The 27,358-nt window shown below is 41.7% G+C and overlaps 1 protein-coding gene across 12 annotated transcripts; it reads left to right on the top strand.

The window, feature by feature from the left end:
- Positions 1-252: 252 nt before the first annotated feature.
- On the top strand, positions 253-25,937 carry LOC120107902 (uncharacterized). Of its 12 annotated transcripts, none has more exons than XR_016398460.1 (6): positions 254-621; positions 6,572-6,602; positions 12,282-12,503; positions 12,635-12,712; positions 24,941-25,054; positions 25,517-25,937. XR_016398460.1 is itself a non-coding variant. In XM_089927410.1 (5 exons), exons 1-4 carry the CDS (start codon positions 478-480, stop codon positions 12,695-12,697), a joined length of 453 nt encoding a protein of 150 aa, XP_089783536.1. In that variant the 5' UTR covers positions 266-477; the 3' UTR covers positions 12,698-12,712; positions 18,938-19,335. The 12 variants fall into 12 exon arrangements, 2 of the variants coding, with proteins under 2 accessions (XP_089783536.1, XP_038977351.2); XR_016398459.1 differs by having other exon boundaries at positions 24,916-25,054; XR_016398458.1 differs by having other exon boundaries at positions 255-621; positions 24,929-25,054.
- Positions 25,938-27,358: the final 1,421 nt, after the last annotated feature.

Genomic DNA, 27,358 nt, shown 5'->3' with positions numbered 1-27,358 from the left:
TCTTAGTCGTGCCGGTCCTGCCCATTGGATGTGGATCGAGCCTACAGCCGAAGGGTTCCGATCCTCCTACGCACAGAGAACGAACGTGGCAAGGTCGGGTTCCGCCATGATGACTGTCTGTAATGATCATGCATTCAGATCCATGTGTTCCGTCATCATCGTCAATTGTTTATTTTACGATGGCCCTGCTATACATGAAATGGCAATATCTCCAATGCAAAAAATATGATACGCTATGACCGTAGTGCAATATACGATCACAAACCGACAAAGTTTCGTCGCCGAACTTGGAGGTAGTCCATAGAGGTGCTACGCTAAGGGTGGGCACGTAGCTACTCCGCGGGACAGGGAGGCGGAGAGCCGGGCGAGGCGCGAGACCCCGCGGCCTCTGCCATCGATCTCAAAACCCGAGCCCTGTCAGCCGTCGATCCGTACCCCTTTCACAGAACCCTGACGCCGCGCCGCTAAGCTCACCGCATGGGAATCGAAGAACAGCACCCCAAGCACTCCAACATCCGCGGCACCACTGGCGGCGGCGGTGGAGCGGCCACCTTCTCCGCCGCACTGCTGGCATTGCGCCCTCCGTCCGCCGTCTCCTCCCCTTACCCCTGGGGAAGCCAGGTCGGTGACCAACCACCTTTCCCTCTCCTCTTACTCGCAAAGATGAGAACTCTCTCTCCATTTTTTTCCTGGTTTCCGATGCTTGTTTCCTTATTAGTATCCGATGCCGCCGTATGGAACCCCGATTGCTTGTCCAATGGGTCCTCATGGCGGAATATGTGTTCATCCCGCCATAGCCACAGTAATTGTTCCGTTCTTCCTCCTTTTCTCCGTTTCTTGAAAGACATACCTTGATTCATAGCGTGGTTAGGGATAGGTCTACATAGCAGCGGAAGCATGGAGGAGGCTGGCGGAGAAGTCTAAAGAAGAATCCTGGAATGGGGGAGATGGGAGAAAGGCAACTTCAGGTTCTCCTAATGAGGATGATGCTTCAATGGTGTTGCGTTGTTTTCCTATTGATCTCTTTGACATACGAATCTTTTTTTTTTTTTTTTTTTGATTGCCTTAGTAGAGTTTGTTGCTGGAACATAGACCCGGGGGTGACCACGAGCCGAGGAGGAGGTGCTTCTGCTACTGGCACGGTAGCGGACGGCTGACCTACAAAACGTCTTTAGCCGGGGGTTCCGGCGAAGGCCCTCCGATGCTTAAGTCAGAGAGGGGCTTTGAAGATAATGGAGATAATGGAGAGATATTTTTTGGCCACGGGAGAAGATTCTCCTCTAGAGCTTTGCCCCCTTTTTTATAGGAGGGGTGGTAGCGGTTACACGCAATCGGACGTGATTGCGCAAATCTTGGTTTAAATGAGTTACCTTAAACGATCCGAGATTTCGCGCTAGTTGGTGATCGGTTGAGATTGCGTGAATTCAAATATTGACAGCCGTTGAGGCGGAGATTGCGGAATTTGATCCCGGATATGGAGGATTTGACGGTCCTTTCCTTAGGCAGACCGGCTTGACTATTGATGGAGTCGGGGTCGGCTCGAGGTCGATAGGGCTTTGCTCAGCCGAGATCATACGTGCCGAGGTTGTTCCTGTCGAGGTCGTTCCTGCCAGGGTCGTGTTTGTTGAGGTCGTGCTTGTTGATGTCGTTCCTGCCGAGGTCATGCCTGCCGAGGTCATGTTTGTTGAGGTCGTGCTTGTTGATGTCGTGCTTGCCGAGGCCATCCTTATTGGTATTACGCCTGCCGTTGGATTCAGGTGCTTTAATTGTATCTTGTGGGGTGGTCCAATTTTTTCCCTATCACTACCCCCGACTTCCGGTTCGAGCCATTTTCTAGCTCGGGCGAAGGAAGTAGCTAATTCTACCATGCTGATGAGGTTAGGCGGCTTCCAATCATTTTGTCGCTTCGAAAGGAGGGGAAAAGGCGCTTTTGAATATTTTTAATGAAGGTGCGAGGTGGCTTTTTGTTTTTTGAGGTGATTTATGCTACGACTTCATAATGGGACTCCAGTATTCGAAGAGACGGCTGCTCCCATTCCGCCATTAAAGCGGCGATCCAGGTTGATACGCTGGGCCGATCTCCGAGGCTGGCACATGGCATGATTTGGACGGAAGGCGCGACTTGCTCTTATCGATCCGATCTATTAGGATGGTCTATATAAATCCCAGTTTAGCCTTAAGGATCTTTATTTGACCGCCATAGCCTTTACCTTCTTTTTTCTCCATTTACTTTCCTCCGACTGTGGTCCAATCTTCCCCGAAGGTGCCTCTGAGTATTTTCTGGAGGTTCTTCTTGGCTTCCCATTTTTAGCTGTCGGTGCTTTCGGCAAGGACCATGGTAGGTCTCCCACTCACGCCTGCTCGGAGGCTTGCTTTTTCTTTTTCATCCTCCTTCCTCTTTTTTTTTGTTGAATTCGTGAGTGGGACAAATGTCGGGCGACGCTTCATCTTCTGCTAGGGCTCCTTCCGGTAGGAAGGAGGTCGAGCTAGAGGTGGGCCATGGCCCGGATGGAGTCGGATCGAACCTGACTGAGGAAGAACTGGGCATGATTTGGACCCAGTTCTCCTTTCTGCACGGGTTCACTTTCGAGCTCGCGGGGCCGGAGGATCGGGTCATGAGACCCCCTAGGTCAGATTGGAGTGTACTGGGAGACACTTCGGGCCAGTCTGAGATGCCCCCTGCACGAGTTTGTGAACGAGCTGCTGATGATGTATTGTCTTGTCCTGGCGCAGCTCGCTCCAAACTCATGGAGGACGATTATCGACTTCCTGTCCCTCTGCCTGGCTAATAGAATACCGACCTCGGTAAATATCTTCCGTGGGTATTTCATGCTGAAATCGAACCCCGCGGATGGAGAATGGTTGTACTTTGCCCTTCGGGGAGGTCGGCCATTCTTCCGAGATGCTCCTTCCTTCATTCGTGGGTGGAAGGAAAAATTTTTCTTTCTTTCCTCCGAGCATTCGTGGGGGTTTGATCCATCATGGGACCTGTCACGACTCAAGGCCAATAACAAGACCCCCGAACTCACCGCGAATGAGCAGGAAATCCTTGATGCTCTTCGCACTTTGGAGGGGGACATCCTTCTGAACGACCTTCTGAGCGAGGTGACCTTGGTGAACGTCGGCACGCCCTGAGGGTAACGGCGGTTGTACTGCTCCTCCCTTCATTTTGTCGTCCTTTGTTTTTCTTCTGCTTTTCTATACTTTTTTCTCTTTTTGGAGCTAGTCTGAGACTTGAAATTTTTTTATTTTTCAGAGATCACAAGGATGGTGTCCAGCAACGAGGCCCTTCTCGCCAGGTACCATAAGAGGGCAGCCGAGGCAGGCGGAGCTCGCCCCATGCCTAAGGGGAGGCTTAGGCTGGCCTCGACCTCTGCTCCGGTGGAGGTTGAAGATCTTGAGGCTGAGGCCCCCCAGCTCATTCGGAAGAGCAACCGGAAGAAAGTAGGGGAGCCTAGATTGGAAGAGGCTCCTTTTGCCGAGCGCGTAACTCCTGCCAAGCGCGCAACCCCCTCCGAGGCCGTAGAGGAACCATCGGCCTGCGCTTTCCTGTCCGCAGACCCTTTTACAGTCCGCAAAATCATTCGTCTACGGTGCTCGGGACCCGAGTCGGGTAGCGGCCTCGGGGTCCCGAGCTCTTCCCACGCTCCTTTGCCGAGCTCTTCGAGATCCGACCTTCCGAGCTCTTCAAGGGTTGAAGATCGCCCTGAGAGGAGGCCCTACTGCCCCGAGTGGTCGATCTGTGAGGACGACTTAGCACTCCATAACACCGAAGTTGCCCGCGAGGTCATCCGCTGCGCGCTGCTTCCAGCTGATCGAGCCGAGCTCAAAGCCGGTGGGGTCAGCAAATTTGTTGGTCAGGCCTACTGCTCTGCCATCCGAGTAAGCTTTTCTCATGCTTTCACTTTCATATCCTTCCAAGTTTCTAATCTCAGCTAACTTTTACTACTCCTCGTTTCAGCACCTCCATGAAATTGACGTGTTAGTCTGCGCGATGGCTGACTACCAGAGCCAGTTCTGGAGGAGCCAGAGAGGGCAGGAGGTCGCAGAGAAGAAGCTCACCGAGGATGAGGCCAGGTGGAAGGAATCTAGCACAAGGGCGGAGGCCCTCGAATCCGAGCTCAAACTCAAGGCCGAGCGCCTTGAGGAGGAAGCCTCACACGCCCTCACCAAGTCGACTCTCCGTGCTGCCGAGGCGCGCCTGGCTGACGCCCAGTCTGAGCTCGCTGGGCAAAATACGAGGTGGGGATCCTTCGTCTAAAGATCGAGCAGCTCGAGGCTCGAGAGAAGAAGGCAGTGGAGGAAGCTCGGAACGCGGTGCAAATTTCCCGCGAGTTGGCCAAGTACCGAGAGGAGCTCGAGGAAGAGGCGGTTGATGGGCTTATCCGCAACTCCGAGGACTTCCGGGCCTAGGTGCGAAGGCTTTGCCCCAAGCTTGACTTTAGCAATCTTCGGTCTCGTCTTTTTGGGGCCGCTGTAGGCGACGCCGACGAGGCTGTTGATTATGAAAACACTCTTGATAGCCCCGCCCCTATAGTTGTCAGGGCCGAGATCGAGGCGGCTCTTGAGGTCGAAGCCGAGATGGCTCCAGAGGCTGCCGACGAGGTTTTACCTGAGGTGGCACCAGAGTATGCCCCCGAAGCGGCTCCCGAGGCTCCTCTAGCAGACGACGAGGTCGGCGCTGTGAGATACGGGGCTGAAGTCGGCTGGGGCCCTTTCGGAAGGGGCCAGAGCAGGGGATCGTAGACACGATCCCCTCCGGCTTCTTCGGGCGTAGCGAGGGCGGGGAGCCGCGGGCGTTATGCGGCAGCCCCGCGGTCGTTCCATGGGCACCCTACGGCCGCATGAGCGGCCGTTGATTTCGTCCCACTGCCGCGATTTTCGCGGCGGAGAGCCGTTGAAATGGGGTTATAAAACCCCCCTTTTCTCCTCCCTTGGATCCTCCACCGAGCATCTTCTCTCCTCCCCCCCTCTATTCCCTGCTTCTCCTTCTTCCCCACCTTCTTCCATCTTCTCCTCCTCCGGTGACCGCAATCAAGCTCCTCCACCCGGGCCTTCTTCTTTCTTTGGAGTTTTTCTTTGGTTTCTTCCGCATCCCCTGTTCCAAGATCCATCCCCTCGGTTCCGAGCGCCACCGCCGCCTGACCGCCAGATCGGACAGCAGTGGCCGGGATCTGCCTCTCCTCCACTCGCCAGTGAGTTCTCGTCCTTGTCCCTCTATTTTTCTTTATTCTATACCGAACTAAGCATGCCCTCGTTTCCTTCTCATGGCCGAGCCACCACGACACTTTGCCGTCGATCGAGGGATGGCCTTCGGCCACCCAGGCTGGCCATCATGCCGGCCCCCCTTCCTCCCCCCCATTTCCCTTCTTCCTCCTCTTCCTTCCCTATCCGTGGGGGTTTGGGGAGGAAGAAGGCCCCTACGGGCCGAACAGGGCCAAGCATGGGCCCTGTTCACCGTGGGCCCGACTTGGGCCCGGTTCACCGTGGGCCCGACTTGGGCCCGGTTAAAAAAAACTCGAAATCCGAAATCCGAAATCCGAAACCCGAAAATCCGAAACCCGACCCAAAACTCGAAACTCGAAACCCGACACCTGAAATCCGAACCCGTTTGGCCAATAAATGAAATTTTGCAGTTAAGCCCTTGGCAGTATATTATTTAACAAAAGGGTCTTCTGTAATTTGTATTTGATCCCTATAGGAAAGATTTATTACATAAAGGTCCCCAACTATATTTGTTTGGTCCCTTTACTCAAGCTTTATACGAAATAGTACTATATAATTAGGTATTGGCCCCTGAAATGAATTTTTATGGTATAAATAAACCAATTAGAGGCCAACCTTGGGGGCCCTGTTGGGGTCCAATAGTATTATTTTTAGTTCTGCTTTGCTCCGAAATTAACAAAGGAATTAATTAAATTTAAACAGGTGAACATGATCCGCCTGCCTGAAGTAGGAGTTAAGCGAGAAGAGGTAAGTAACTTAATACTTCAAGTGTAATTTTTAAATTATTTCATAAATTGATTAAATTTTGATATATATTTTGTATTCTGTAAAATGGGTCAGGCTTGTTGAATTTTATTGAAAATTATGTTAAATGCTCTGAAATCCGTAAAATATGATTAGACAATTTATGAAATCTATTTTTGTATATATGCATTCTCAGCATGGCTATGACCTATTCTGTTTTGTTCTGGCCCCGCCAATGGGGATTATACGTTGGACCTGTCGACTTGTAATATATGAGGAACCGGTTTCGACATCGTACCACCGGTGATTAGAATAGTGGTATTTGGACACCGTACCACCGGTGCTTAATAATAGTGGTGTTTGGCATCTTGTGCAACCCATGCCACTGGGTTACGTGGCCGTAGCCTATTATGTTGAGATTCTGGTATCAGAGTTTTTGGAAAAATGATAATAAGTTTTGAAAACAGTAAAACGATGTTATTTATGATTTATTCCAGACATTATCCTATATTTTGATCTGATATGCTCTGACCCCACTTTGGGGTATTTTGTTGCTTACTGGGCTAGTGTAGCTCATTATTTTATTTTCTCTGTTTTTCAGATCCAGAGGATTGATCGCACGGGATTGGGAAGTGCGTTAGATTTTCCGATGTTTTCTTCAGTTATTGGCATTTTAGTTGGATTAGTTTGGACATTTGAATTATGTTAGCAAATGTTATTTTGGAATTTTGTAAGACTGCTTTTGAATGACTTTAATTATTTATGTCAATTTTAAGCATCTGTGATTAATCCTTAAATAAGTTTTGAACATCTGTACTTGCTCCGATATGATCTGCTGCCTTGCACGCCTGTGCGCCCCGCCGTGCGGGCGTGCAGCGTCTGCCGCGCTCCGGGCTCGGGGCGTGATAGGCGCCAGGGCCTCCACTTCAGGGGCGGTCTTAAGCTTTGCTGCTTTCTCTCTTTTTTCTTTTGTTGTTGTTTGTAAGTGAGGTCGGCCGCTAGATCTATTGTTCGGCTAAGCGGGCCGACTTCAGAGTCAGTGTCCTTATTATTAGGCCTCAGGGCTCTTCATCAATAAATAACATATTTTCTTCAATTCTCTTGTATTTTTGAACTTGTCTCTTGTGTTTTCGACGAATCCTTTGTCTTCGATTGTTTGGGCAGGACTTCGCGCGTCGTTCGTTTTCGAATGTGATTCCGGTGTTTTTTTTTTGAAGAATTTCACTAAGTCTTCAGGCTCGGATCTAGTTGTAGTGCGGGTCGAGGCCGGGCTACTATTCGGCTGTTGGAACTTGAGTGCCCTTCGACCCATAGTATCTGCCTTAGGCATCCCGAACTGTAGTCGGATCTTCATTCAGTAGTACCTGAGGTCGAGGGAGACTTAGCTCGCAGTCAACGCAGTGGGGCGTCCCAAGCTTAGTCGGGGCGTCATTAGGTAGTACCCGAGGGCGAGGGAGACTTAGTTCGCAGTCGATGCAGCGGGACGTCCCGAGCTTGGTCGGGACGTCATTAGGTTGTATCCGAGATCGAGGGAGACTTGACTCGCGGTCGACGCAGCGGGGCATCTCGAGCTTGGTCGGGGCATCATTAGGTAGACCCGAGGTCGAGGGAGACTTGGCTCGCGGTCGATGTAGCGGGGCGTCCCGAGCTTAGTCGGAGCATCATTAGGTAGTACCCGAGGTCGAGGAAGACTTGGCTCGCGGTCGACGCAGCGGGACGTTCCGAGCTTGGTCGGAACGTCATTAGGTAGTACCCGAGGTCGAGGGAGACTTGGCTCGCGGTCAACGCAGCGGGGCGTCCCGAGCTTGGTCGGAACGTCATTAGATTGTACCCGAGGTCGAGGGGGACTTGGCTCGCGGTCGACGCAGCAGGGCATCCCGAGCTTGGTCGGGACGTCATTAGGTAGTGCCCGAGACATTTTGAGGACCTCCTGGGGTTCACAAGCAGATCATCATTAGAAGAAATTTCGAATAGTTAGGAGAAATCTTTGAAAAATGCCTTATTGGTTAGATTTTCAAACATTGGAGACCCTTAAAAGGGCTTCATTGATAATACATCCAGAGGTTCTCGAAGTGCCAACTTCAGGGAATGAGTGTTCCATCGAGGGATTCCACCTTGTATGCTCCGGGCCGTTGGACCCGAGCAACTCGATATGGTCTTTCTTAATTTGGGGCAAGCTTCCTTTGCTCTGTAGGTCGAGAGGCTTCGGCTTTCCTCAGGACGAGATCACCTGCTTTGAAGAGCTTGACTTTCACCCTAGAATTGTAATATTGTGCCGCTTTCTGTTGATATCTCGCCATGTGGATTCGAGCGACTTCCCTTATTTCTTCGAAGAGGTCTAGATTGTTTCTGAGTCGCGGTGAATTTGAAGCTGCATCGTAGCTCTCCACCCTTGGTGATGGAAGCCCTATCTCCAAAGAGATGACTGCTTCCGTTCCATAGGCTAGGTTGAATGGAGTTTCGCCGGTAGGGTTTCAGAATGTGGTTCTGTAGGCCCAGAGAATGTGGTAGAGGTCTTTGACCCATTGTCTGGCTTTAAGCCCTTGAAGGATTGTTCGATTTGTCACATCCGTTTCTCCATTAGTCTGGGGATGAGCGACCGAGGTGAAATGATGGTCGATGCCGAGCTCGGAGCAAAATTTTCTAAAGTGGGCATTGTCGAATTGTCGGTCGTTGTCGGATATAAGGACAGGGGGGAGCCTAAACCTGCAAATTATTGACTTCCAGATGAAATCTGGGACCGAGTAGTAGTGAGAGGAGTATAGTTTCCGTACCTCCCTGGTGGTGTTCTCTGCTGAGGCGGTGATCTCGGTCGGGACCGCGGCCTCAGGCGAGGCGGGCTCCTCAATCGAGGCAAGTTCTTTTCGCGGTGAGGTGATCGGCTCCTTGGGCGGCCGCGCTCTTCGCGACGCCTCTTCTGCCCCTTCGAGGGTCGTTCGACAGCGTCTCGCCGCCATGGTCTCTTCAGCTTTTACATACATTCGAGCTCGGGCCAGCATTTCCGTGAAGTCGGCAGAAAAATTCTTCTCAATGGAGAAGAGAAACTTGTAAGACCGAGCTCCCGTCTTTAATGCCGACATGGCGATTGATTGATCGAGCTCGCGGACCTCCCAAGTAGTGGCGGTGAAGCAGTCGATGTAGTCTTTCAAGGATTCTCCTTCCTTTTGCTTGATGTTGAGAAGAGAATCCGATGTTCGCCGCTGGCGTCGGCTGGCGGCAAAATTGGCCGCAAACTGCCTGCCGAGCTGCTCAAAAGAGGACACGATGCTTGGCTTTAGCCCGGAGAACCAAAGCCGGGCAGTTCCTTAGAGGGTTGCGGAGAAGGCCTTGCATAGTAGGGCCTTCAAGGATCCTTGCAGTGCCATGAAGGCTCTATAACTCTTCAGATGATCCAGTGGATTGGTTGTCCTATTGTATGGTTCTATCTGGGGCATCTTGAATCTCGGTGGGATTGGCTCGTCCTCGATGAGGCAGGAGAAAGGCGACTTGGTGGTAAAATCAGGGTCTTTCTCACGCCTTACTCTTTGATGTCAGAGTACCTCGATTTGCCGCTTGAGCTCTTCGACCTTCTTGTCGAGTTCTCCGCCTTGGAAAGTCGCCGTGGTGGTCCGTCCTGGTACTGAATGACCCAGGGTCGATCCAGCTTCAGAAGGCTGTGGCCTCCTATCCTGGCAACTCTTTGGTGGCTCCCCCTGGGGGGACGCCCGGGGAGAACCCTGGTGACGGCGCCTTTTCCCATTATTGATCCTTAAGGAACCATGGGACCTAGGAAGACAGGCCCATCTGAAGGGAGTGCCGATCGGATGTGGACTCGTGGAGGCGGCACAAGTGGGGCCCCCACTTGTTGCAGACTTTGAACTGCAGTGGCTAGTGCTTGGACTTACTACACCAGCACATTGAACTGTTCAGGTTGGATTTGCGAAACTTGATCTGCCGGACGCCTTGGCGGTGGATTCTAGACTGAGCGCCCAGGGCTTGGTGCACGATGCCGGGAGGCATTAGAAGCTCCTCTGCTCCTTAGTCTCATGATCACGACGCGGACTTTTCCTCTAGCGCCAACTGTTGCTGAAAAATAGACCCGGGGGTGACCGCGAGCCGAGGAGGAGGTGCTTCTGCTACCGGCACGGTGGCGGACGAATATCTCCGGCGGACCTGCAAGAAGCTTTGGCCGGGGGTTTCGGCGAAGGCCCTCCGATGCTTAAGTCAGAGAGGGACTTTGGGGATAATGGAGATAATGGAGAGATATTTTTTGGCTAGGGGAGAAGATCCTCCCTCTAGAGCTTCCCTCTTTTTATAGGAGGGGGTGTAGCGGTTACACGCAATCGAGCATGATTGCGCAAATCTTGGTTTAAATGAGTTATCTTAAACGGTCCGAGATTTCAGGCTAGCTGGCGATCAGTTGAGATTGCGTGAATTCAAATATTGATAGCCGTTGAGGCGGAGATTGCGGGATTTGATCCCGGATATGGAGGATTTGACGGTCTTTTCCTTAGGCGGACCGGCTTGACTATTGATGGAGTCGGGGTCGGCTCGAGGTCGATAGGGCTTTGCTCAGCCGAGATCATGCGTGCTGAGGTCGTTCCTGCCGAGGCCATGCCTGCCGAGGCCGTGCCTGCCGAGGTCGTACTTGTTGATATCGTGCCTGCCGAGGTCATGTTTGTTGAGGCCGTGCTTGTTGATGTTGTACTTGCCGAGGCCATCCTTATTGGGATTATGCCTGCCGTCGGATTTAGGTGCTTTAATTGTATCTTATGGGGTGGTCCACTTTTTCCCCCATCAGAGTTCTTTTGGATTAGTTGGAAATCCTCCTTGTTTTGGTTTCGGTATTTAAATGTGCTGATGGCATGAAATGAACATTGAGCAGCGGTGACATGGAAAGCCAGGGTTCGTCAAGCACTGACCTGTAGGTACTTAATGGCCATGTGTTGCAGTAGGAGTTAAGGACTGATGTATTATTACTTGATGATACATGTAGTGCTATTGAAGTGCTTAGAACTATGTACATGCCGCATCCAATTCACTCTGGATTCATGTTATTTTTCTTTTTTTTTTGTTATTCTTTCTGGCTAAGAATTTATTGGTGTATAAGTAAAAAGGTTGAGTCAAGATGATTTCTCATTAAGAAAAAATTCCGGAAAAAATCTGACTCGGAAGGGAGGCCATTCGTCAAGGCCCCGGAATATCTATGTTGTGGCAATATATTTTCTCATACTATAATTTCTTTTTCAAATTCAGAAGTATTTTGCTATTCGTAAGAAAAATATTAACAAGATAGTTCGAGATGGTATATATTCTTTTTGAATTTCATTTTTTGTACCATGGAGATTCTCTAATAACCAGCCACTTGCTAGCTAGTATTATCTAATATCTTTAATTTATTACAAATCAAATTTTATCTATACTATATCGACCTTATCATAAAAAGTTAGGATGCTATTCATAGGACAAGAACCAAAAAATATATATACAAAATGAATGACAGTCTATTTAATTAAAGATCATCATTCTTGATCATTGTCTTTAGTATCAAAATGCCTAAAAAATTCTGAAAAATTTAAGAGATCTTGTATCTGAACTAATTGACATTTAGTTCTTGTGTTTATGTCAGATGTTTAGGTTGTCATTGGTGATGGGTGTTGCAATATATATGTCATACCATATGTTTTATTTTTAAAATTGGCCTTCTTGACATCATGTCCACTTGATGCATAGGTAGGAAACCAACAAAACTTATGTACTTTTTGTTTCAAAGCGTTGTAAATGTTGTTGCTCATAAAATAACAATATCAATTCTCAATTTAGATCACTATTCCTCACCCATTGAGAAGAGGGAGCAACAATCTCTTTCTTATCACCATCAATAATAACCTGGATAGTGGCAAATTATAAGTGTAATGGGTCAGGTGCCCTAAATAGTTTTTGACTGTAAGTTTTGGACCTAGCCTCAGCCCACTGAATCATGATTAAGTGGGGTTTTGGATTGGTTCTGAATGCTATAATCTCTACCTGGAATTTTAGGCTCATATTAGTTGGATCTAAACTAATTGCTTAGTGTTTTGAGAATGTGGTGGAGTTTTGGGACTCGGAATTGTCTCAATTTGAGACATAAATCATCCATATCCAATTGATGAAGCTCATGTTAGTCGATACCAAGCCATGTAACCTATAAATCCTATGGACTATTAGCTTTAATTTCCACCATTAGATCAATGCCTTTTTTTTTATTAAAGCATGAGATCAATGATTAGATAGCATGCCTTACTTGATTATGTTATTCTAGATCAGATAAAGTTTTATTTGGGCTTGCTTAGGAGGAAGTATCCAGCATACTGGTTCTACTCGATACAACAATGCTACTGCTGAATCATCTCAAAGTGGTAGGAGGCCTGCTACAAAAGTCCCAGTTTCAGATAAAGGGAGGGCAGTATTACCATGGCCTACCACTATTCAAGCCGTAGCATCTTCGTATATGATGGCTGGACAGAAAGGGCTTGTGCCTGAACAGAGCTGGATGATGATAAGAAGGGTTAGAAGTCTGTCAAATCATTTGAACTCAAAACTCTAGCAAAATATTCTTTTCGTTCCGAGTTTAAAGGATAGTGCCCAATATGCCACCTCTTTTTAACTTTCAGTTTTATGAGTTACTTGTTTCTTATCTTGACAGGAAGAGAGTGAACTTAAGAGGCAAAGAACGAAGCAGTCGAATAGGGAGTCAACAAGGAGGTAAAGACTTCAGAAGCAGGTATACTCCTTTGTATCTGTTTTTGGAACATCTTATTTGTGCTTTTCTAACCAAATTTCAAAGAAACAGGTTATTTGAGTGTTTCTATATTATTAAAGTTGGTGTTTTTATATTATCAAAGTTGTTTTGACCTTTTTGGTGATGTATGTATCATTTGATAATAGTGAAAACAAAGTTGTTGAGCAAGATATTTGAAAAAGAGCAAAGAAATATGTGAGAGACTACTGATTATTGGTTTCTGGTAAGGATGATGGTGTTTGAAGGATAATGGGATTTTAAGACGATCTCAAACAATATGTTGAGTGGGGAACATACTAAGAGTTTAGTTATTGTGGAAGTCTAGAAATATGCAGTGGATGCAGAGAATGCTCTTGCAGCAAGGATAGAAATATAGTGGCTTTACCTAGTTTATAATATTAGATATATCATACATATGTATGATGAATTATGATTCAAATTTTGTTGGTTATGCAGATCACAAGTAATACAATGATGAAGCTGAGAATTAAAGAATGGAAACATTATATAAATATGGTAATTGCTGTCCTAAATATTAAATGGTTTAGATTGAGGACAGATCTTCAAATAGCATGAGTAGATCATAGAGTCCTTGGTTGTGGGAGGTGACACCTTGATGGATACAAGGGGCTCTTTTCCATATTTTCTCAGAATAACTTGGGTATAAGATTGCAAAGGAGATTACTTGAGCATCTCTTGGGTTCTACTTTAATATCTTCCTATCTCAACCAACATAAACTGATATTCAGTTTATCTTAGTATTGCTCACTTCCGAGATGACTGAGAGATTGGATTTTATAAATTTTGATGGGGAGACAAAAGAGTTGAGTGAAAGTCATGAGAAGAGACTGAAGTGTACTTCCAATTTCAAGGAAATGACCTTAGAAACAAACTAATATTGAAGCAGGACATAAAGTTTGTCATTTTTTGTGTAAGCATTAATCGAGCGTAATGGTCATCCAATTAATGACCATTAGAAGATGTTGATAGAATTTCATACCTAGAGGTTATTTACAGGATCATCCATAGTTTACTTTCTTGTGCTTCTTTCTTGTCCCATCTTTATTTAGTATATTTTTGGTATTCAGAAAAAGGAAGTTGTTTATGGTTTCTTGTTATTTGGATGACAGTAATCTGTGAGATGTGAGGTGAAGAGACACATCCCTATAGATTTTTGATATCATAAGGAAGGTGATTTAGTGTATATTCACCTCGGCAAAGAACAAGCTCAAATAGAGGCTGGATCGGCTTTTCAAAGTTCCTAAGCTTATTATAGAGAATCAACAAAACTATGCTTCCTATTGTGATGTCTTGGCCACTTATGATGGAGCAGATCTCTCTCGTTATAGAGAAGCATGAATTGGAGAATGAATTCTCACCTATAAAGGGAGTTTGACACCCAAGGTAGCTAATGAGCTACGTATCAGGACTGAAAATTGGCCCATAAGCCCTTTTCCCTACTTAATAGGCATATCAAACTAGACTCACAATAAAGCCTATTCCTATGAGCTGACAAAGGAGCCCATTCTTGAAGCCCTTTTACATGTCCTTGAGTTTACTTTTTAAGTTGCACGTAGAGAATGGAGAGATGTTCCAACCTATGCATGCACAAAGGATGAGCCATCCATGAGAAGGGATTCCAATGTTGTGTGAAAGTTTTCATACAGTCACTTTAAATGGAGCTCATCAAACATCAATCTTGCTCCAATCCTTACTAGAAGGAATCTTCTATTAAGGTGGCATATCCGCTTTCTAATCATCTTGGAAACTCATACTTGCACCTGCTTCCTAAGCATTTCTTTTTTTTTTTTGCAAAAAAAAAAAATCACAGGAGCCCCTTCGCCATACTTGCACCCCCGTACTACAGCTGCTTTTGGTAAATAACTCCAATCCTTTATCGTTTGTTCCAGAAGGGTGTGAGCATCCTATTTGCAGTGATCTTCACTTGTTCTCACTCTTTTTTCCAATATCATCAACTTTGCTATCAGAGCTTGGGTGATGGCCAACCATTGTAGATGTGGACCAAAGCAGAGGAAGCACCAATTCAAGAACATGAATAATGTTATGTGGAATTGGATAAATTGAGGACATGAGTGCAGCACCTACTGGAGTGCCTAACATGTTCTATGACTATTGAATTTAATGTTTTGTGTCATCTTTTTGAAAGCACGACATTTCTAGGGAATGATGATGGAGAGATTAACTCTTCCATCATGCTTCTAGCCAAATGCCAATCAAAGAGGCTTTCTTGCCTCTTGTCTTTCTTTTTTTCTTCCTTGCATAAAGTACATGCATGTTTGTTTTGTTTAACTTAGTTTATGGAACTATGACATTATATATATACAATGTGGAAACCCAAGAAATGCCCTGATTGTTCTGGGTCTAATTTTTAATCCTCATCAGATAAAAGGTTATATTGCAAATTCTAGTGCATCATGCCCAATAAACGCTAGCATGTGAAAAAAAACACCTGTACTTTTGAAATGCTGAAAGACATTTAAACAACTTTAGTTTAAACTTTTGGCTGTTATACACCACAACCAATTCTTCTCCTTCTTCTTCTTGTTGGTAGAACATAATTCTTCTTTTAGATAAATTGCTTCAATAGAGCTACATTATCTTCCTAAGTTTTCTTCTCATGTTTGCTCGCCTTCATGAAGTGATAAACTACTGCTTTTGTTCAGTTTCTTAGTGTTCTTTTAGCTTCCAATGAACCTAATGTTCTCAGTCTTCATTTGCATAATTTTTGGTTCCTGGTCAGGATCATATTTTGTTTGCTTTGTAGTTTGCATGCAACAAGCCCACTTTTCTCCCTCTTTCTTGACAGTATTCATTGAGAACATTTTTGAAGGATACTCTGCCAATTGAGACAAATGCTTTTTTGCCTTAAATTATTTCTTTAAATTTACTATTTTTGATATTCAGGTTTTTACTCTGAATAATTGCAATAAAGACAAATGCTATTTTCCTTTAAATTTTCTATTTTCAATATTTGGGTTTTTGGTTGTAGAATAATTGGAGTGAATTGCCAGTCATTTGGCAGTAGTTGATTCGTTTCTTTCTTTCAAGCTTGTGCTGAGATAATGTTTAAAGTACTCTTCATGATTTCAACTAATCCCGATGTCTCATAAGCTGCTTTTTAGAAATTTTAATTCTCATCTAAAAAGTATACTTTATAATTGCCCATTAAGTTGGGTTGACCAAATTGTGCTAAGCAAGCCAAATTAAAATGCATTGATGTACTAATGAAATGACTTGACTTTCAAACATTGGCTTTGTTACTGCTATTGATGATGGAAGCCGTCGATGAAGATGATGTATCTGATCCATCTAATAAAATGATTTCTGGAAGCATTTTACATGATCAAATGATTATATAAAGAGAGTAATAGAATAATTTTGATTAGGAGAAATGCAACATAAGTGTGTATAAAGTGATTTTGCAAAATTGTAGGCCAATAGGCCTAGATTGAGCCCCTTTTATACGTGAGTAGACTTCTCCAAAACTCTCTTATTTCTGATGTGGATTATTTTTCCTTATATTATCATCACAAGTACTTGTTTCACTTTATTTTATGCATGACTTGCTTTTTATTGAAACAAGGAAATCCAACCATCATTCTTGCTATTTTAGGACCACTTTGGAGTTATGACAAAGCGCTAGCTTTAAATAGGAAAGGCCAACAATTATACCCAAGAGATACTTGTGTTGGAAAGCAAAGTTTTTGATAATGCTAAGACATACTTGCTGCAAGTACATTATCTTTTAGGAGCTAGTCATTCCCTAACTATAGATTATTGCCCATTTTTTGTATTTGGCCTTTTATCATTGTGTCAATATATTTGTATCTTGGCTTTCTTATTTTAGTTCGGCCATTCAAACTTGAATAGAAATATTGAGTGAGCATAATCAATCATGAGGATGAAATTTCAGCAAAACCAACTTGTGACCCATGGCCATAGTGGGGTTCTTGAAAGAATTCAAGAATCTTATTTGGACAGATGACTAGAAAAGACAGCTTGGATGTTGAGGTTTGTCAAAAAGGCAGCAACTCACTTCAAATATTTACAAATTTAAATACCAATATATAGAAAAAAAAACATTTGCATGCTTTAGAAAAAGAAATGAAAGAAGTGTGTGTAGAAGTTTCTCCCTAAAATGTTCTTGACTAATAATGCTAGATAAAAGCATTTCATCTTGAAGCGTAAAGTAACAAAGTCTAATCCTAATTACAAACTAGAATATAATGCTCAACTGGAGATTGAGGATGTGATTTCCATGGGAAGCTTGAACAACTCTTGCAAACAAAGCGCATTAGAAGCAGAGGTTTATCACTTTGTAAGAACAAGAAAGTGGCAAAGGAAATTTGAAGAGAACTCTGGATATTGGGAATAAAAAACTGAAATCCTAGTGAAGCAGTTGCATGCAGTAAAAGATGTTTTGTAATGGCACATAATAACAGAAAATTACTGGAGAACACAAGAGAGAATCCAAGTTGGCATATAACTAATCCAACTGAGATGTTAGACAAAATAATATTACAAGCTGAGGTCATAAAGAATAATATGTAATATAATAAAAGTATTTGGTAGTATTCAAAAAGTAGTCTTTCGGTAGGCCAGAATCCAAGTTGGAACGTAATGAATGTGAGCACTTTGAAGATGATAGACAAAATAAATTATAAACTAAGGCCATAAGGAATAATATATAGCATAGTAAAGTATTTGGTATTATTTAAAAGGCACTCTTTTTGTGTTTGAATGCATGTCTTGGTCATTAGTCCTTCCAATGTAACTTTCTCTCACCGTTGAGTTTATAGAAGTTAGAAAAAAGGACTGATGATTGGTTTCTCTTGTAGTTGATATATATCAAAACAATTATGAACTGAACAATCAGTATTTTACATCCATTCTATAATTGAGTGCAAGAACCTTTACAAATCAAGAGTGTTCTTAAAGAAGCCTTTTCACTTGTGATTAGAGTTCTCACAGTCCTCTTATTTTGATTTTTTTTTTCTCCAACTTAATTTATTCCATCATTTCTTCAACCATTTTCATTGAAAAAATTGTCTATATAAAACCATTTATTTATCTTCATTTGTGGCTTCTATTCCTAGCGTGGTTTGTTGAAATCAATCTGAGAGAAGAAAAGAATCTACATGAAAAATTCTTGTAACTGATGCAGTATGTAATCGTATTCTAGATTTTCTTGACTAAAGTCTTTTTAGCATTAAATGCTCCATCATGTCATTCTAGATTTCCAGTCTTCTACAACTAGGGAGCCTTGGTTAAGTTAGAATCTATTAAAAGGTAAGAGTAAACTCCTCAGCCCAACCTCAAAATAGTACAGCCAGCTTATCCCACTCAGGTTGGTTTATGGTGATGTAGATTTTTTTTTTTTTCTTTCTGAAATAATTGGCTAGGTTAATCCTGCTTATAAGTCTAAAACTAATATTTCATAGAGTGTAAAGCCATTATGATAAAAGTTCCTCAAAGTCACTTGCAAGCCATTAGTCATAATTGGGTTTGTAAATGATAGGGATTTTTTTTAAAGAAGATATTTCAAACTTTAATTTAAAATTAAAATTAAAAGATATATATTTATAAAACAAGACTGTAGATTGCTATGCTAGCTTAAACACCAAAGACTCCATTCTACTAGGAAACTAATCACGGCAGCCCATCCGCTCGTTTAGCATAATGTTAATGGCAAAAGCTGAAAAAAAGGAAAAGGAAGAGAGATTGGGTTTTCTGAAACCTCTACTCAGGTCCTTCCATCAACCCCATATATTGCATCTCTTTTCACTGCATCCTATCTCTTACAAGGAATCTAGAGAAAATCTTATTGCGTTGAGCTCAACAATCTCAAGTTCAGTGTATGATATAATAGTTTGAGTTGTCCAGTGAATATTCTTTTATTCACTTGCCTCATCTTTGATGGTGGATTTTAATGATTATTACCTCGACTCTACTTGACCAATACATGCTCTCTACTAGTTCTTTATTAATCTTTAATTCTTCCTATTTGAATGGATAGCTTTTACCTGTATAGTTTTGCTTTGATTTCTGCATTCTACATTTTGATATTGTAGTCATGTGGATGGTACATTGGACATATTAATATATTTTGATTACCTTTAGTTTGCTTTTCTTTCCATTTCCACTTTATGAATCTTATAACCAAATTAAGTTTTATATTTTTATCAGAAAACAATGAGAGCAAAATACAGAAGGGGCTAGCTTCTGATAGACAAGATAGCGCAAACATAGGCTATTAAGGAAACATTATATGGAACTCAAAGTGTAGTTCCAAACAAATAAAGTCATCTACAACCATCCCCTGACTAGCATAAAGAGGACAAAGTAGGGGAGATACAATCAAATTGGCAAAAATGAAGCAAACATCACTACCGGGTATAAGTTGTTGCAGTTCAAGTCTTATAATTATGTAGGCATAAATGAAGGAAACATCACTAGGTTTAAGTCTTGCAAATGCACATACAATCATGCATTGGTGTACGGATGTATGTAAGAAAATTAATGCATTAGAAATTGAGGGATAGTTGTGTTTTTTTTTTTTTGTAAATTGGCAATGATATGTTATATACATAGGGCTCGTTTGGTTCGCGGGAAGCATTTTCCTTCCTAGGAATATGATTCCTGGGAAACAAATTCCTAGGAAGAGGATGCCTAGGAAAGTACTTTTGGCATGTTTGGTTGACCATGGGAAAGTGACAAATTTCCAAGGTGCTTATGTTTGGTTGGCCATCCACTTTCCTAGGAAAGTTATATATAATTCCTATTATGCCCTTAATAAAAATTAGGTTTTTAATGCCTCTTTAATGCTTCTTTAATGCTGAAAGGACTTTTTGGGAAAAAGTAAAAATGGAGTGATTCCCGCCTCATGGGAAAGTAACTTTCCCATGTTTCTCGTGGGAAAGACTTTTCCATGAAATGTGGGAATCACATTCCCATGGGAATATAACTTTCCCTTCTCTCTCCTTTGAAAACTCCAACCAAACAAGAGGCATCTCATTACTTTCCCGTTGACCACACTTTCCCCCCTTCTTTTCCCGCGAACCAAACGAGCCCATAAACTAGTTATCTAGGTATTTCTCGAGTCCAACATCCTCTATCCCACACCCATGTTCTCTCTTTGACAAAAAACACTAACTTTGCTTTTGGCAGAGGTATGTTGGAGGGAGAAGGTTTTAGAGTGTGTGGCCATGTAGAGAGAGAGAGATGGTGGTTAGAGGCTGTTGACCATAGAAATGCCTGGACTAGGGGAAACCCTTGGTTTGCTTTCTCTCCCTTTTGTCTAAATAAATGTGAGTCCTTAGTTTTAAGCTGACTTGGCAATCTAAAGCAAGGTTTTTGGTACGAGGTTTCGTACGGTCGTACCTGTACCAATATTCAACTAGTACATTGTCAATATGGTCCAGTTCTTGGTATTGACACTTGGTATGGGGGCATACTTTGTACCAATTCTCTACTAATACAAGCTGGGATGCTTGGTACAAACCGGTTTGGTTTGGTATTGAAATCCATGATTTGAGGACTTGTTTTATAAAATATATCATTTAGGTTTAAATTTTATTTTCAGTTTACTATATTATTCTTTTAATTTCCAGGAAGAAATTATGCCATTGTTTAAGGAAATTCCCTAGTAGATAGCTCTTAAATTAAGTTTTACAAATGCTTGTCAATAATATTTTAATTTAGCTTGGACTTGCTGATTTTTGAGTATCCCACTGGAATAGCTTAGGAGCTTCATCTAAGCTAATGAAGTTGAACATAAATCAAATTGTATTTATTAACCATTTGATGGTCGAGTTCTTATGCTTGTTCCGTTTTTGAATATCTTTTGGAGAACCAATGTGGTTCCTTGGTAAACAAGAGGTCTTATTTGTAATTTGCTGCCAAAGAATAGGGATGCTATAGATTTGATGGTTGCATGGAGTTGAAGCTTGTGTCATCTAATGCAAAAACAAGATGTTTAATACCTTGGATGGTGTATAGAAATTTTCAAGTTAAACACTATTTGAACATTAGAATCCAAACTTTCTTTTCATCCATTTTAGTCTTCTTTTGCATGTGGTTAGGATATTAAAAGGAGCTTATTCAGACCATGATAGTTGTATCAGAACAATGATCTAATCATTTATTCATCCTTTTCTCTACCTCATTTCTTAACTAGAAGATTTACCAAATTATGGTGCATTTGCCATAATAGAGCGAAATGAGCAACTTAAATATCATTAGTTATATTGCACATTCTTATGCATGTGTAATTAAGAAAACTAGTGGTTCATGAACGAGCAATACCAAAATAGAGAAAATATATGAAATAAAGAAATAAAAGGAATTTTTATTTTGGTGACTAACAATCATTCACTGTAATCTAAAAAAGAAACTGTTGAAAAACTTATCAAATCTTCCCCAGTTTCAAAAGCTCTGTGATGTAAAGCAAAGATAAGGAAGGGGCACAAAAAATTGAAGGAAGGAGCTCATATGAGAGCAATGGTTAAGGCGCTTGTAACTGAAGAAGGGAGGCATCGAACACTTAGCAGAAATCCATGCGGCTCTTCGAAGAATTGGAAGCCAGTAATTGTCATGTCATTGGAGTTTACGACTCTAAATCCTAGTTATATGAGGAGTACTTATTCTTTAGTATACTTGGCTCTCTGTTTTATATTTTTAAGAACCTTGTTTGATGATTAATTAATCTATGTATTTGACATTCATGCAGAAGAAAGAAATGCATAGATCTCTATTTTTGTAGAGATTCCCAACTTACCTTAAATGAACCTAGGGCTCTAACTTCCATTTTTTGATGTAGCAAAGGACTTCTAAAAATATTCACTTGTCCAACAAAAAAATTGTTCTTCCATGGAGCTCTATAAAAAAAGCAACTAAAATTACTTTAAAACATTATTGTTATGATATCTCGATATAGATATAGAATAGTATCTAGTAATATTATACAAAAAGTTAAGACAATAAAAATTAAGAAAGGGATAAGACCTTGTGAAATTGGGAACTTGAATAATGAAGGATAGAGCTAGACTTTATGGAGTCCATAATGATTAGTGTAGAAATAATAAGGGATAAGACTTTGTGAAGTTGAGATCTTGCATAAGGAAGTATAGTGCTGGACTTAGAGCAGTCAGTTTAAAGTTCAAAGAAATAGGGGTATTTTAAGGATAGGAACGTTTGCATTGATGTTATAAGATGTTTGGCATTTTAAGAAGAGGTCATGCTAACAATTGCTGCAGGGATGTTGTTTAATCCACCACCCTCCTATCATTTTATCCAAATTCGGTTAAAATCCTACTAAAAGTGCGTAGCATAACTAAACAAATTTCACAGGATCAAAATTTTATTTTCTCCTACTCTACGCGTCCCTACTCTTGATGCATAGCAACCTAAGCCTATCTCTTTCCCAATAAAGATTAACACTCCACAATTTTCTCTCTCTCTCTCTCCCCCTCTTTCTCTCTCTACATTTGTATCTCTCTGCACATGGCATTACCACACTAAATCCACCCGGCTTTCTACTAGGCCAGTAGGTGCTAGCATGCTAAACCATGACTGTTTTAATCCTAAATTGGATCATTAATTGAATTTATTTCTATATTACTGCTCATGAATCAATTCCCGTCCCATAATGTTGATGTGGTGGTGTCAGCAAGAAAGAGTTTGAGTGAGGGTGTTATTCTTGGAGGTGGAGCCTGTAGGCTTTGGTGGTGTTTGGGATGGAATTACTTGGGTGAGAAGTGAGATGCGGAGAAAGATTTGTCAAGGGTAAAGTAGGAAAAACTTGAAATTTTGATCCTACTAAATTTTGCTTAGTTGTGCTGAGCATTTCTAGTGGGATTTAAATTGATAGTTGGATAAGTGATAAGTGGGAGGTGGATTGAATGCCTTCCGGGCAGTTGTTTTCATGACCCTTCTATGAATAGGGATGTTTTAAGGATAGGGGTATCATTGGGCCAGAAGTGTAGAAGGTTGGAAATATTGGGGATTTATTTAGTATTAGGATGAGCAAGTCCAACAACATGAATAATGTGATTATCAAAAGGATAAAGAGACCAGCTTGAATAATGTGCAACTCAACCCAAAATAGGACTAGGTCTATGCCATATTCCATCTGTTTTTATTCGGCTTTATAGACTTTGTTGAGTTGTTTTATTTCTTGACAAAGTATTGTTGGTTGAGTTCTTCCTTAGAAATTCTATCCAAATGTTGTGGCGCTTAACTTTAGACATAAGAAGTTATTTTGTTTAAATGACATTGATGACCAAATTTGGGAAGATTGCGGCCATAACATTTTAAGCTGTCAAGACTCTCTTAACATTTTCTTGTCCTCGAGTTCTATGATGGTGGGATGGTCAGTGGGGATTATGACTAAAGTATGTTTGACCCACACATAACTAGCTGCATTACTTTTTGATTGGAAAACAAAATTGGTCCCGCGACTCATCATTTGCTACTTGTACTCTAATTTCACATTTTCGCCCCCTGATTGTTCCTTGTAGTCATAGTTGAGGAATAGCAATAGCAACCACTTTTGATGGTATTGTAGCTTATCAGTTATCGGATTGGTGGTTGTCCAGGTACCTAGGCAACAGACTTAGTACAAAGTCATTAAATGATCATAGTTCATCCTCTTAGTGTTATCATATTTTCACATGCAGTCGATGTACATAATATACAACAGTTTAATGGTACATTGCATTTTGTGAAATCTTTACTAAACTATATAAAAAAAAAGATATTAGTAGTAACATATGTCATTGATTCCTCGGCTCAAGTGATCGAGTTTGCCAATCTTCTTCAATGGTAGCTGGATCTTGGGATTAAGGATTTGAATGAAAAACCCACTTGTTTAACACTTTATTACTGTTTAATACAATCTTATTTACTCTGGGGGTCCAATTTGATCTATCGAACTCCCTTCTTAGCATCCACATGTCACGTATAAAAAGAAACCACAAGAGAATACCTTAAATTTATAAATTTATTATGCTATATAAACACATATTTCATGCACAAATACATACTTGTACAGACATATACATACACGTATTATGTATTTATGTACGTACATTTATGATGTGTGTTCATTCATACATATGCAACTGCATATGGATACATATATTTCCATATGCATGGGATATATATATTTTTAATGTATTTGAGTGTATGAAGGCTAGGCAAGGGTCATCTAGGATTCGGGAGACATGTCAACTGCCCAGGCAGTTGCCTAGGTTCCCAGCAGACTGCCTGTAGCAAACATTGATTGCAATTATGGAATTGCTAGATCAATCTTTCTCAAAAGGATGAGGGTAAAATGAGTAATTGACACTTGGAAGTCATGAATGTAATCTATCAGGAGAAGTTATTTCATGGGAGGAATACAGTTATAGTTGATCATAGGTAGGACCTGGTTCTATGGGTGGCCAAGCATTAGTTATCACCTGCCTGTTCTCCCTCCCTCCCTCCCCTGGCTGCAGAAGCCATAACTCCTCATTTTGGCATAAAGCTGAAGTGGTATTTCAATGTTATCACGTGACATTCGTTTTAATTGCTACTTGATGCTGCTTATTTTTTTCTTGAGGTATCTTCTCCAATAAGTTGCACTAAAGTTGTACTTGTGAGATGTTTTCGTTTCTTTCTGATTAACTAATATTATAGTTGGTTCTCTTGTATTATCATATTCACTGTTTTTCCTGACTCCATGTCTTGAGTCCATTTACAGGGACACTGCTCTGTTATTTTCATGCTCTGTGTCTCTCTCTGTGCGTGTGTGTGCTCACGTGTATCTGTGTGTGACCCCACCACCAAGACTCAAACCCAGAACCTCCTATCATGGCTGTTATTTTCATGTTCTCTCTCTCTCTCTCTCTCTATTGCTCTCTGTGTGTGCGTGCGTGTGACCACCACCACCGGGACTCAAACCCAGAACCTTCTCCCATGTTGAGGAAGGATGCAACCACCAAACCACCAGGCTTTATTTTCATTTTCTTGGTGCCATAAGTAAATGTGTTTGCATTAACTGTTGAATCAACGTTAATGATGGTGCTTGGTTCCCTTTGATTCATATGTTTAGTTTTGTATCTAGCTTAGCAGTTCTTTCTATGGGACCTATGGTAAAATTTGAAACTTGATTGTATGTATTTGAGTATGTTTCACCAGCAAGAATGCCAGGATTTGGCAAGGAGGGTGGATGTGCTGAACCGCGAGAACAGTGCACATAGACATGAGCTTGAACTACTTGACAAAGACTGCAAGAAGCTGGATTCAGAAAATGCATCAATTGCAGTTAGTAACTCTACTCCATCTTTCTTCTCGACATCATCTTGCCGTCCCTAATTTTATCTTTTATTTATTTTTTCAATGAATAAAGCCTGATTTTAAATACAAAGGCCCTACACTGGGCAGAAGGCCCTTAAATAACTCCACCCAACCGAATAGATTCGTGAATATCTTGAAGCATCTCAATATGGTTCGAGCATGTAACCTTGTCTGACAGAGGGGGGATATCAACCACTTGGGCCAAGTCCTGGTTGGTTAAAAATATTTTGTTTGGGGCATTAATAAGTATCTTCTGCAACATGTTTGCATTCGGCTGCCCCTGGTGTGTTAAACAAATTAAATTCAACTGAGCCTTTGACATGAGCTTCGGTTCCAGAGCATTGAGCCCTATTATCTATGTTTAGGCAATCATGCGTAATATAAATTTAACATGGTGTTGATTGAATTTCTTTTTTTTGCTTCAAACAGGAGCTGAGTAAAAATCTTCCCTTTGAAGGCATTTTTAGTGGTGATTCACCAACCATGCATTCAATTGATGCTGAAAGCAGCAATCATCTTCATCATAGGTTGGTGGGATTCAGTCGGCTCAACTTCAATGGTTAAGCCTAGAGTTAGATGAGGAAGAACTCTTTTCCTTCTGTCATTGTTTTCAGGGCCTTTAACTCTGTGATATGCTTGAATACATGTACCTCTCCACAGGTTTTTGACCCATCTTTAATCAGTAGTTCTTGTTTGTATGTGTTTTGGGAATCTGTTATCAATTATAAGAAATAAGCATAACGACTTCTGTGCGGTGACTGATAATTGCAAAAAGTTGCATTCATTTCATGTTATATATTAAGCACCATTTACAGTCAGGCATTGCTCCAATAATAAAGTTGCTCCATTATGATTTGAGTATTATGGGTTCGAAATATGGAAGCAGCATGCAACCAACTCTCCTAAGCTTGCTTCACAAATTGGGATCATTATCACGTCAACCGGTGAAAGGATGTTCCTCCTATGAGTTTTGAGGCCAAGCTAATAATAGTGTTATATGTTGAGCCTATAATATAAGCTAAAAAAGTAACAACTGAGATCAGGTCAACCTGCTTGCATTTTCTTCTCTAATCTTATGTTAGAGCTAATTGTAGGCCACTCCATGGTAGTATGACCTGACTTGTACATTCAATAACTGAAGTTGCTAATGATGGTAAAATAAAGATCCGCATCTCTCTCTATCAATATATTAACAGGGAGAGGATTTTATAGCCACGCTCCTGTTTCTGGCTAATCTCAACATTCCAGAAAATAGAACTTGTATCTCCAAATTTTATTTAAATATCAATGGCTTCTTAAAGAATCTTAATAGTTAGGAAATCTCTAAAAATCAAAACTGATTGCACTTTTTTTTTTCTGTTCTTTTTTACTTTTAGACTATGAGAGGAAGATCCCCCTAAATTTTATCATTCAAGTTTAGACATCATAGAAGATGTACCACCCAAGATTCAAATACAGAGACTCCGCTTCTTGGACTGAAGGGTGTGACATTGGGATAAAGCTCAATTCATGATGGCAAAATCTATCTAAATGGGATTGGGAACTGGAGATTGTCCCACATTTTACCTTTCTCATCGCTAAAACTACCCTCATTATATTTGTCTCTATCTCCATATTAAGAAGAAGTTTTTGGATCCAAACTATCTTTTCTAGATGTTTGTAACTAGACTTTAAATCTTTTGAGGTGGGATCTATGGATAAGGTTTAGATAATACTTGAGTACCACTATCATCAAATTACCTCTCCTATATTCCACCAATTTTGAATGAGATGGCTTTGATCAATAATGCATCCCCAAGTTTAGAGGTTATGAATTGCCAATTAGTTTTCTAAATCTTAGTGGATACATGCCAACAATTGAAGGAACACATTTAGTGGACAGTATTTAAAAAAGGATAGGAGTATCTAATCATACTATCAAGGTCACATATAACCTGTTTGCAAGATCTATATTGTTATTTGAAATCCTGGCAGCGAACCCAAATATCTAATAAATCTCCAAAATCCAAACCAATTACAGAAATTATTTTTAATTAGCCTGGACGAATGGGAAAGGAGGTTGGTGTCCCACTTCTCCTTTCTCATGCTCGTATGTAATAAATATACCACCACTTAGTACTCGTTTGGTTCGTAGAAAATTTTTTTTCTCACTAGAATATTTTTTCTGGGAGATTAATTTCTAAAAATATGAGCTTGAAAAAATGGTTTTAACATGTTTGGTCGATTATGAAAAATTGCACATCCTTGAGTGGCTTATGTTTGATTGAGCAT

The sequence above is a fragment of the Phoenix dactylifera genome, chromosome 15 (assembly GCF_051530095.1).
Source record: "Phoenix dactylifera cultivar Ajwa chromosome 15, Ajwa_hap1_PhDact_Kaust_v1.1, whole genome shotgun sequence".
NCBI classification, from domain to species: Eukaryota; Viridiplantae; Streptophyta; class Magnoliopsida; order Arecales; family Arecaceae; genus Phoenix; species Phoenix dactylifera.
This window is presented reverse-complemented; position numbering and strand designations above follow the sequence as displayed.

Excerpts from the sequence above, each read along its gene's own strand:
- LOC120107902 (XM_089927410.1), top strand. The coding sequence starts at position 478 with ATGGGAATCGAAGAACAGCACCCCAAGCACTCCAACATCCGCGGCACC. Across the intron at positions 622-6,571 it reads CTTACCCCTGGGGAAGCCAG|ATCCAGAGGATTGATCGCAC; the intron begins GTCGGTGACCAA and ends TCTGTTTTTCAG. Across the intron at positions 12,497-12,634 it reads GCTGGATGATGATAAGAAGG|GAAGAGAGTGAACTTAAGAG; the intron begins GTTAGAAGTCTG and ends TTATCTTGACAG.